Source organism: Hippoglossus hippoglossus, chromosome 19 (assembly GCF_009819705.1).
Source record: "Hippoglossus hippoglossus isolate fHipHip1 chromosome 19, fHipHip1.pri, whole genome shotgun sequence".
Taxonomy (NCBI): domain Eukaryota; kingdom Metazoa; phylum Chordata; class Actinopteri; order Pleuronectiformes; family Pleuronectidae; genus Hippoglossus; species Hippoglossus hippoglossus.
Window position 1 is genome coordinate 6768357 of NC_047169.1, and position 11550 is coordinate 6779906.

The following is an 11550-nucleotide window of genomic DNA, read 5'->3' on the forward strand; positions in this document are numbered from 1 at the left end:
TTGATGAAATGTCAGGGGTGTCTGAGCTGGTGTGACAACAGAGGGTAATTTTCATCCTGTTTTGGTTTAAATGTTGGAAATTTCACCAAGAAATACACAAAGATTCATAACAAGAGTTGTGGTTTTCCTACAACGTGCATTGTAACATGTGCCGGGCTTTTTGTCTGTGATGCTCTGCTTCCATCTCCTGGACTTAAACTGTAAGTGGCCCCTACTTATCTTTGTGCAAAGTATCGCTCATCTAACACAGTGTAAAATATGCAAGATGGATTGTTTCAGCTGAATTATGCAGGGAGGAGTAAATTTATAGAGTTATCATTGTTAACCAGCAACCATATCATCCAGTCCACCATAGATAGATCGATAGATCGATAGATCGATAGATAGATAGATAGATAGATAGATAGATTTAGGTAGAGAGGAAGGGAGAGAGGTATAGATAGATAATTAGAGAGAGAGAGAGAGAGAGAGAGAGAGAGAGACAGAGGGAGGGAGGGAAGGAGGGATGGATGGATGCAAAGATAGACAGACAGACAGACAGACAGACAGATAGATAGATAGAAGGAAAGAGAGAGGGGGGATTGACAGACAGACAGACAGATAGATAGATAGATAGAGAGAGAGATAGAGAGATAGATAGACAGACAGACAGACAGATAGATAGATAGATCATCTTACACTACTTACTACCAAATCGTGTGGCCCTGCAAAAAGGGCCACAAAATTATCATGATTATTTCTATTATTACAACACGGGACCAAACTTATTCTACTTTATGTTGTAAATTTCCAAACATTTGAAATGTGTCAAAACCCCCAAAACCCCACTCTGTTCTCTTGCACATCTGGGGCTCTCAGGGGCCCCTAGAACCCCGGGGCCCCTGAGTGATGACCCAGCCGCTCCTCTGTGATCTGGGGTGACTGGTTTACATTATCTGGTTTAAGTGGCGCACGGGGAAGCATCACTTAAATCTCTGGAGCCCCGTGGCCTTGCTGCAGGGGGATATTATCATTTATTAACCATTAAGTGATGAACTGTAACGAGGGGGCTGCGCTCGTCCTCCCGGTGCGAGCCTAATGACACCAGAGGGACCGAGGGAGGCAGAGATGTGACAACATCCGTCAGAGCGGCTTCAGAGAGTCGGCAGCTCCCGGTCCGCTCCTCACAGGAGCACCGCGGCGCCCGAGGAAACCCCGAGGATCAGGGCCTCCTGTCCGGATGACACCCGCCGCGCCGCCCTGCGTAGCTAGCATTCGGCTAAGCTAACAGATGTCTTTCCTTGCTTTAGAAACAACTGCAGATGGAAAACTTGACAAGTCTATTTGACGCGTGTGGAGCCGGGGGCCGTTAAGGGGGTTTGTTGTCACTGGGTGTCCGGACATCAGCGTCTCTAGGACCGCGAGTGACGGTGAAATCTGCCGAAGCTCCTCCAGGTGAGACTTCCACTGCGGCTAATGCTAACGCTAGCTTCTTTGCTACATAGCTAGCTGCTTGGGGTAACCTACTGTGCGGTTACTTACTAACCTTACAACACATTGGCCGCTAACAACAACTCAAACTTCAACTTTTAATCGATTAATGACAACTCAACTCAGCGTGGGTTCGTCTTCTATGATTTTATTAGTATGTTGACGTTTGCTAATGTTAACTAGCTAATTAAGGTTAGCTAAGTTTGGCATATGTTCACATCGCTTCAGTCAATAGTCATATTAAAAAAATCGCTTTTTGTTCCGTCAGCTGCGATCAACTCACTTCAGGGGAAACATCTATTAACTCAAATAAATCTGGGGTTTGTCACTTCAGTTAAAATGAAGCTAAATCACCTTTCTAGTGAGGGATCGTTTCCTGACCACCATTGTTTTTGATAAAGTTGACAGGTTCATATAGAAAATATCCATATGACTTAACACAACCGAGGCAAAAAGATGATGTTCATTAAGATTGTAGTTTTTAAGTAACTGTCATGGCTGTGAGTCGTTTGCCATCAGATGAATCAGTCAATAATTGATCGATGCCCTGAGGGGAACTGGTTGGTTAAAGGAAGTCGTGCACTGACATTTAATGATCTGACAACCATTTAAAACCAGAGGAGAATTTAAAACACATTACTTTTGACACTTGACACCTAAATGCTTGTAAGTTCAATTAAGTTTAAATATGTAACGATGATGATAGTGGGAACCAGTTATGTCTAAAGTCAGTGGATCTCCTTATTCTCCAGCTTATGAACATGGAAGAGTTTAATATGTACATTTATAGTCACTTAACTTAATGGACTAGACTTTAATTATCTATATACGCACCAGAATTAGACAGAATCTGCTTTTTCAGGGTTTAGTATCTTCCCTTATTTTGTACTGCTGGTCCAATTTGTTAAATTAACCATTAAACTACTTCTGTTAACCTAAGCTACACTATTCAGTTTGTTGTCAATATTTCCTGTCAACTTTTTGTTATTTCAAGAGGGGGCTGGGGAATCTTTCCTATGAAGTATTTTTAAAACCACATTCCTGTTAGCTTTCTTTGAATGAATCAGATTGTGTTTTTTTTAAATGAATTAAGCGATACAGGGGATATTCAACATCTTGTCCTATATGCCGAATGAAAAACTCCTTACCTGCACAGTCTTCCCTTGTGTGGCAGTAACCTAATCCAGCTTGTCCACATGAGCTCATCCAGTGTTTGTGTCTCTCTTTCTAGGCATGATGGAAGGACTTCACAGTCAGGCTATAAGCCTGGACCCACGCAAGCAGGAACTGCTTGAGGCCCGCTTCACTGGAGTTGGTGTGGCCAAGGTTTGTCTGTTTATTTGTTTGTCTGTTTGTCTGTTTGTTTGTCTGCAGGATTATACAAAAACTACTGAACTTATTTTATTGCCCCAGGATAAACCCTTTAACTTTTGAAGCAGATCCAGGAATTCAGTTTTTTTGGTGACATTTCTTTGAATTTCTCAAGAAATAATCCTGAAATTTGAATGAATAAAATCAGGCATATTTATAGGCCTAACATATACAAGTGTGTGCAATGTGGTGCAGCTTGATTTAATTGAATGGGGCTGTTGGGCCTTGGAGGAAGAATGCACTCTACTGTGTGCCATTCTTGTTTATTAGCTTGATCGTTGTATTCCTGCTCAAAAAGATCAGCTTCTGTAAGTACAGATTGTTTGTGCAGATGTTACACTTCAAATATTAATATAATGAGAGTTCAGTTGAAGTTATTTTTATGTTGATATAAAAGTTTCAGTTGTACCCATACTAAAATATGTTCAGCAGCTTGGAGCTTTCCTACAGGCAAACGACACACAACTCCACTGTTGTTTGTGAGTGAATGCAAATGTGTACAGTCGGTCGGTTCTCTCATGGTAGTTCTCCAGTTTAAAAAGGCTTCAAAATCTTCTATTTCAATTACTGGTGCTCTGTCGTCAGGAGTTTCCCTCTGTGGAACGATCCTGTCTTCCTGAACTAAAACCTAGACAAGAAGAGCTCTGTTTCAGCTGACACGGGAGCTGGCCAGCTGCTTTGTTGAGCGACACTGAAATGGCACCGCAGCTGAAGCTCACAGCGCTGGCTGAGCACTGCACTGGCTGAGCACTGCACTGCAACCCTGCTGTTGAACTGGGTATTACTGTGTGTGGGGGCCCATTTGAGAAAATGGCAGCCCCTGAGAAAGCAATCACTATCATTCATGACCTGCAGTGAGCTCAGAGATGAATTGTCAGGCCTGCCCGCTGTGGTATTAGAGAGTGAATGATTTAACGCTGTGTGTATGTTGCAATACAGTGAATGATGTATTAAAGTACCATTCGAGACAGTGCAATGATTATATATAGTGTATGTCTATGTGTGACCTTGACAGAAACAGAAAGCCGACAGGCCGTAAAAGCATTAGCCTCCTGCACCTATGAGTCTGATTCCTCTTCGTCTCATGTGATTGTGTATGTCATGAAGTAACGTTTTTCAATCTGCCACAAAGCTAAACTATTTCTTTCAAGTAGGTCTCTTTCCAGATTTACTCTCAAGCATCTGCTAGTAAAAGTAGTACCTGATTAATCCATCAGTTCTCGTGTGTCTGTTCTGTCTTTTTCCCCCAGAGTTCAGCCAACAGCGAATCATCCAACCAGTCTCTGTGCAGCGCGGGATCACTGAGTGATAAGGAACTGGAGGTGGGTTATAGGAAAGAGTCATTCAAAATGACTTTGCTCTTCATATTCAGGTCTTTTTCACTATGTGCACACTTCCTGCCTGTCAGTGGTATTCCTATTGGTTGTGATTTGTAGAAACGGTGATATGTTTTGTATCGTGCACATATAGAGCATGGTAATAATATGAAGTGCAAATAAACTGGAAAATTATTCTTTAAACAAGAATATATGAATTTGAATGTGTGAAAAGGACGGTTTCTGAAGGGGACAAACATGCAGACTCCTCACTGAAAGATTCATGACTCAGTTTTGAGCTCATGACCACTTTGCTGTGTGGTGACGGCAAATAGCCATTAACAAACATGTCACCTTGTGAATGGAAAAATTTGTCAGTAGGTGCATCATGGTTCATTAAATACTGAATACAAAATAGAAGCTGCTATCAATCTTATTAAAAATGGTTTGACATTTGTGTTAAAAGTGCAATTATGTCCACATAATTTCAAGATGTAATATTTCATATACCGTTATCTTAATGTGATTCATGGAAAACATTTATGGAGGTAAAATTAAATTATAACGCGTGCTGCTTTTCCTCTCATGTCAGACACCAGAGAAGAAGACCAATGACCAGAGAAGCAGGAAGAGAAAAGGAGACATCTATGACAGCAATAGCCAGGGTAAGTTTGATCTATCTACCGAGGCAGAAACATCTCAGTGTTCAGGGTTGCACATTTAGATTAGGTCTGTTGTGGTTTGCCATTCCTCTGCTCTGCTAAATATACATGTAAATATCTAATTATTCCATTTTCTCACCTCTCATACCTGGCATGTTTTTTTTTTTGAAGGAAAAGGAAGAGGACACAAAATAAGTGATTATTTTGAGGTGAGTACAAACTAAGTTGACATCATATGCCTCAGTCCTTTTGTACTCTATCCACCGTGTCGTGCACAGTTTCAAATCACTCTCTGGCTTTTGGTGTGATGTCTCACCCTCATGTTCCCACTGTGCCAGTGTGGCTCCTCATTAAACTCTCTCTAAATAACAACTCTGTCTTTCTTTCTCTCCGTCTTGTTTCCACACTGTTCACTGCCCTGTGGCCAGTTTGCTGGTAGCAGTGGCTCTGGCAACAGTCCTGCCCGGGGCATCCCCATGCTGGTGCGCTCCTCTCCACAGCACTCTCTGTCTAATCCTCTGGTGAGCACCAGTTTCCATCTCCATAGCTCTCTCTTGCTTTGGGCCCACCAGGGTTTTAATCTTAAGCCATTGTCAATTCATCTGCTGGTTATGTGGGTCGATGTAAATTTTTTCTTCGCATTGGAGTGTGGGTATCTGACTGGAGCCCATCGGGCGAGATTTCAGACAAAAAATTTGAAATGGGTTCTGGCCTGGTTTGGTTATGTTTTATTTTCCCAAAAAGAAAGATTTGCTATTGCTGATCGTGGGGATCATAATAATTTTTGGTTAATCAGAATGAGCACGGTTTAGCTTGCAGATCAGATTCTTTGGTTAGTTTAAGTAATCGGTTTTATGTGGAGTATTTTTTTTCAGAGATTTCTCTGGGGAAAGAGTGAATTTTCTTTCTGAAAGATGTCAAGGCATATTTATTTCATTCATGTCATTTCAAATCTCTTCCTGCATCAACATACATTGACTGATAAGCACAGATTGTCCTGCAAGTTTACTGGAAATTAACTGTATGCAGTATGTTTCATTAACAGCACATATTGTAAAATACTTTCAGTTTTGACTCAGCAAAGGAATGATGTGTTTCTTGGAATGGACGTTTACGATAGTCCATCTAATATTTCAGTTCTCTCTCTTAACTGCATCAGTATTTGCACCTTTTCTTCTTTATCTCTTCAGTGACTTTATAATCCCCCATGCTGTCTGGGTTATATAATAGTTATATTTTAGTCTGTGTCTTTTCTACCTTTCTCTTTTCCCATTAGTTTCAGCATGGCAGTCCTTCCTCCACAGGCTCGGCCCACACAGACTCTTCATCCTGCAGCTCTGTCAAGACGGCTCCCACACACTCCTGCACACACAAAGCCACACAGGTAACTGTCTGACTGACCTGGATCTCCACTAACTTTTAAAACTACCTTCTCAGGTTTTCCGTCATCGTTTTCAGCTTGGTTTTGCTTCGATCATTAATTAAGGGGTGATTTAGTATTTCCAATCTGAAAAATAACACCTCACACCTTTTTAGTTGAGTTTGACAAAACTTGCAGTGATGATGCAACTTCACACCTTGTCCAGACATTTATTAAATCACACTAGTTGGACAAGATGTGGATGCTAGAATTGAAGGTCAAACACTTTCAACACACATCCAGCTGTCTTTGCAAATTACTTTAATTGGCCTGATTAAAGGTCAACATTTTGAATTCATGTCTTATATCCAAGACGGCCCTGTCTGATTTTGATAAAGTTAAAGTGTTTGTTTCTGCTCACTGGCCAAAAGGGCGTTTGCATAATCTCAGTGAACGATGTGTTGACTTGTTTTTGTCTCTGTCCTCCTTCCCCAGTCAGATCTGACGCTGCTGAAACTGGCAGCACTGGAGAGGAACAAACACTCTGATCTGGAGCAGAAGGAGGAAAGGATAGATGACCTGCTGAGGGTGAGAAGAGAAAATATTTCAAATCCGTCTTAAAAATCAGTTTTCAAACATTTGGATCAGTTAAAAGTGCATCAGAGTAGTTGACAATGGAAACTAGTTATCTAATTATTATTTAATTCCCGAGAACCCTATCTACAACAAATTATTATTATACTTCACTAACAATAACAATCATACACACACCTATTTTTAAATGTCCTTAAAATCACCTCACAGTCTTGACAAACATTCTTCTTGTCACAATAACATCATCAATTAAGCTGCACTGGCATGGTTGCAGCTTGTCATGAATGATGTGCTTGCTAACTTTCAAATGCCGTTGTTGTTTAAATGACATTTTGTCTAAATGTCAGCAAAGCAAACACACTGATAATTGCTGCATCTTGTCAGTTTAAATGCAAAAAGGCCTTGAATCCGTATGTGATAAGAATGAGATGTGACGATGTACGTTTTGGCAGGCGAACTGTGACTTGAGGCGGCAGGTCGATGAGCAGCAGAAGATGCTGGAGCGCTACAAAGAGCGGCTCAACAAGTGTGTGACCATGAGCAAGAAGCTGCTGGTTGAGAAGGTGGGTGTGTACACAAGGACTGTATGTGTCTGAAGCTGCTGGGGGATTGGGGATTTTAAAGCAGTGTTCAGTTCTTTACATTGAGTTGATTCAGAATGTGTTTTATTCATTCATGGTTTTGTGCAGTCAAAGCAGGAGAAGATGGCTTGCAGGGACAAGAGCATGCAGGACCGTCTGCGTCTGGGTCACTTCACTACCGTACGCCACGGAGCCTCCTTCACTGAACAGTGGACCGATGGATTCGCCTTCCAGAACCTCATCAAGTCAGCAGCTCAAATACGACATAACATGTTTGCATTTTGTCCGTTCTGTAAACAAGAACGTTCACACTTGATTGTACTTTTGTATTCTAGGCAACAAGAGAAGATCAACTCGCAGCGTGAGGAGATGGAGAGGCAGAGGAAGCTGCTGGGGAAGAGGAAACCGCCTTCCATGGCCCAGACGCCTCCACCCAGCCTGGAACAGAACAGAAGAAAGAGCAGGAGCAACGGCCAAGAGAATGAAACGTAAGATCACAAACAATAGCTCACACGGATCTGCCCAAAGATAACACTTCAATGTTCTTCATGTCCAGGAGGCAGCACTTCAGTCCTGGCTGACTGGTGTAGGCAGAGGATGCCTCTGCTATCATGTACTTGTCTTTGGGCAATAAACTGACAATAAATCCTGAATTATTAATAGACAATTATTGTCCAGGTGTTTGTTTAATTTTGCCAGTTCAAACAGTTGTTTTTATTGTTTAATTCTGAGAATATTAATGATTTTGACACTTCTGGCTTTATTTTCTTATATTCTCACATTAACACAACCTCTAATAGTAGCTGTCTGTATTTTTAATCTTACTGTCTATTTGCTACTGTATCCCACACAGGTTGTCCCTGGCAGAATATCATGAGCAAGAAGAGATTTTCAAACTCCGAATTGGTCATCTAAAAAAGGTACCGGCTTTATTCTTATGTCAGCTTTTTGTTCTGTTGGGATTCCTGTCTACCACAGGATGAGGTATGTGACCACCCTGTGTGTTTGTGTGCAGGAAGAGGCAGAGATCCAGTCCGAGCTGGAGCATTTGGAGCGAGTTAGAAACCTGCACATTCGGGAGCTGAAGAGAATCCACAATGAGGACAATTCACAGTGTGTATTATTATCTCTGTTGAACCTGCCCCCCCTCACATGTTCGTTATCATGCCTTTTTCAACTTGATCTTAAAAAGAAAAGTGAAGTAATGAAGCACCTTGTCTTAACTTTTAGGTTTAAAGACCACCCGACGCTGAATGACAGATATCTGCTGTTATATTTACTTGGAAGAGGCGGCTTTAGTGAAGTTTTCAAGGTAAGAATGTGCCATTATTTGGCTTCTTCTTTACAAGCACTGGTTTTAGTTTAGCAGGGGAACATCTTGTGTCCCTGTGGTGTCGTTATCTCAACATTGCCTTGTCTATTAAACAGATACTCTGCACATCTGAGTGTAACTGTCCTCTTATCGTCGGCTTCTCCAACTTGCTTGTGTTGATATTTAAATTTCCTTTTTCAGGCATTTGATTTGACAGAGCAACGGTATGTGGCCATTAAAATCCATCAACTCAACAAGAACTGGAGGGAGGAGAAGAAGGAAAACTACCACAAGTGAGTGTGTTGGAAATATTTTGTTTAAAAATATGCTTTGCAGCTTATACTTTATTTATGATGTATTTAAAAAGTCAATCAGTGTTAACGCTGAATCATCTTTTCAGACACGCCTGTCGAGAGTACAGAATCCACAAAGAACTCGACCACCCGAGAATAGTCAAACTCTATGACTATTTCTCACTCGACACAGACTCGTAAGCACTTTGATCCAAAAAGACATGTATTAGGTTAGCTATTGAAATATGTAAGCCTGGATTTGGGTTTATCCTTTTACATTATCTTTATGGTACCCTTATTATAAATAAGTGAAAATACTTTTTTGATATACATATGTTTCAAATATCACGTTTAAACATCTCTGGATGTGTGTGTATGTAAGTGGGTGCTTGATATTGAAAATCTTCCCAAACGATCCATCTGTTGTGTCTCTGGCAGGTTCTGCACAGTCCTGGAGTACTGTGAAGGCAACGATCTGGATTTCTACTTGAAGCAGAATAAGCTGATGACGGAGAAGGAGGGCCGCTCGATCGTCATGCAGATCGTCAACGCTCTCAAGTACCTCAACCAGATCCGGCCACCCATCATCCACTATGACCTCAAGCCTGGTACAGTCCTGGAGTTGTTAGCTTGTTGTTTTGAAATCTCCGGCCGTCAGATACTAATAAATAACAGAATTGATCTCTGTGGAGTTTCAGTGCTGAACAGATTCCTCCTCTGTCAAGAAAATGTACATGATGTGATGCATATTTTAATTTTAAACAAGTATAAACATCTTGTCTTCAGGAAACATCCTGTTGGTTAACGGCACAGCATGCGGAGAGATTAAGATCACCGACTTCGGCCTGTCTAAGATCATGGATGACGACAGCTACAGCTCGGCAGATGGCATGGAGCTGACCTCACAAGGAGCAGGGACCTACTGGTACAGTGACACACATTTCTCGGTAACCTAGTTGTGACCAAGCAACCAGAGGATGTGTGATTGATCATGTGGTGATTGTGTGGTTTACAGGTACCTCCCTCCTGAATGTTTTGTGGTTGGCAAGGAGCCCCCCAAAATATCCAACAAGGTGGATGTGTGGTCACTTGGGGTCATCTTTTACCAGAGCTTATATGGACGCAAGGTAACTAGAACGTGCATCTGTAACAGGTGTTTTGTTGTCTGAAGTTTATTAACGGTCTGTTAACCATCTCCCTGTTGACTTTTCCAGCCGTTTGGTCATAACCAGTCGCAACAGGATATTCTTCAAGAAAACACCATTCTTAAAGCCACCGAGGTGCAGTTTCCTCCCAAACCTGTGGTCACCACAGAAGCAAAGGTGCAGTATCCATTTCTCTTCTCCTGCTTTAGACATGTTCTGAACTCCAGATATTCCCCTGAAATTATCGGGAGAGATCATAATGAGCTGGGTATAAATGTAAAGTTTATTATCTAAGTGGTGTGAAAATGTTATTAATTCCCCTGTTTGCCTTCATAGGCTTTTATCCGACGTTGCCTGGCTTATCACAAGGAGGATCGCGTGGACGTGCTGCAGTTGGCCAGTGACCCCTTTCTAATGCCCCACATTCGAAAAGCCCTGGGCAGCAGCGCACCTCTGGCTCCTCCTCTTCCCTCCACATCCGACTGACGCGAGCTGAAAGAAACTGGAGTAAAACCCCAGTGAGGACAAAAGCTACGCAGCGGCATCACACACTTGATGAAGCTCCTCCTTCGCTCTCTTGATGGCGAGAGAGCAGAGAGCATGATGGAACGGGAAGATCCTGAAAGTGTGAATGGAACCAAAATGATGGATGATGTGGTTATGTAGCAGTAAATGTGCCCACCACCATCGTCCAAGTGGTAAAAAAAAAAAATGAATGGCCAGTCTCTGGCTGTGGGCTCAATAGAACCCAAAGATTTGCCCATATGCATGCACTAACAAAAACTTTAGCTCATTTCTAGGGTCTTTCTAACAAGAGAAATAGTAAAAGCACCCAAAAAATTGCACAACTGACAGGCTGAGAAATACGCAATGTGTGGAAGATCACCTGCCTGTACTCTGGAAGGTTTAGAAGAAGCGTTAATGAAAGCTCATCCCATCCTGCTTGACATTCATCGTCTAAACTATTTGAAAACTATACGTGGAAACTATTTTTCCGAACTAGAGGTTGGTTTCAAAGATGTTTCCTTTTAGGTTTGAACCTGGCACTTTTTTTAGGAAGGGCTTCGACAAGCGATGAGGAAGTGACTGATGACCAAAGTTTAAGGGATGATGTCGCGGCAACATTAGAGATTCATGAATGAATTTATAGAGAAGAGGGATGATTCTGAGAAGAGTAACTGGTGTTGAGCTATTTTAAAGAGATTATACTGGATAACTGGAAGTCGGCTTATTATTTTGATTAAGTCAATATTTTTCCATGAAATTTACCCCTTCTAATGTTTTTGTTAAACTTAAAGGGGGGGAGGGGGGGGCTGACTATGAGTGAGTGTTGTGATGAGAGGTTCGATTCAACAGAAATGATTATAAAACCATTAAAAACGTTTGGTTTACTCTGGTGTTTTGATTCACTTTAGAAACATGAAGATTTATTGTTAATTAACAAAA

The 11550-nt window shown here is 41.6% G+C and overlaps 1 protein-coding gene across 2 annotated transcripts; it reads left to right on the forward strand.

The window, feature by feature from the left end:
• The first annotated feature begins 843 nt into the window (after positions 1–843).
• LOC117752372 (serine/threonine-protein kinase tousled-like 2) lies at positions 844–11495 on the forward strand. 2 transcript variants are annotated; one of them, XM_034569583.1, is made up of 21 exons: positions 884–1434; positions 2702–2796; positions 4092–4163; positions 4750–4822; positions 4991–5028; positions 5248–5340; positions 6096–6203; positions 6675–6767; positions 7226–7336; positions 7463–7599; positions 7690–7842; positions 8208–8274; positions 8370–8467; positions 8585–8666; positions 8868–8959; positions 9067–9156; positions 9398–9567; positions 9746–9884; positions 9975–10086; positions 10174–10281; positions 10441–11495. In XM_034569583.1, the coding sequence occupies exons 2-21, from the start codon at positions 2704–2706 to the stop codon at positions 10588–10590; spliced, it is 2079 nt and encodes a 692-aa protein (XP_034425474.1). In that variant the 5' UTR covers positions 884–1434; positions 2702–2703; the 3' UTR covers positions 10591–11495. The 2 variants fall into 2 exon arrangements, with proteins under 2 accessions (XP_034425475.1, XP_034425474.1); XM_034569584.1 differs by lacking the exon at positions 5248–5340 and having other exon boundaries at positions 844–1434.
• The last annotated feature ends 55 nt before the right edge of the window (positions 11496–11550 follow it).

Bases quoted from the DNA above. Each gene is read 5' to 3' on its own strand.
- LOC117752372 (XM_034569583.1), top strand. From the start codon at position 2,704: ATGATGGAAGGACTTCACAGTCAGGCTATAAGCCTGGACCCACGCAAG. The intron at 7,337-7,462 runs GTGGGTGTGTAC...GGTTTTGTGCAG, and splicing joins AGAAGCTGCTGGTTGAGAAG to TCAAAGCAGGAGAAGATGGC. The intron at 10,282-10,440 runs GTGCAGTATCCA...TTGCCTTCATAG, and splicing joins TGGTCACCACAGAAGCAAAG to GCTTTTATCCGACGTTGCCT.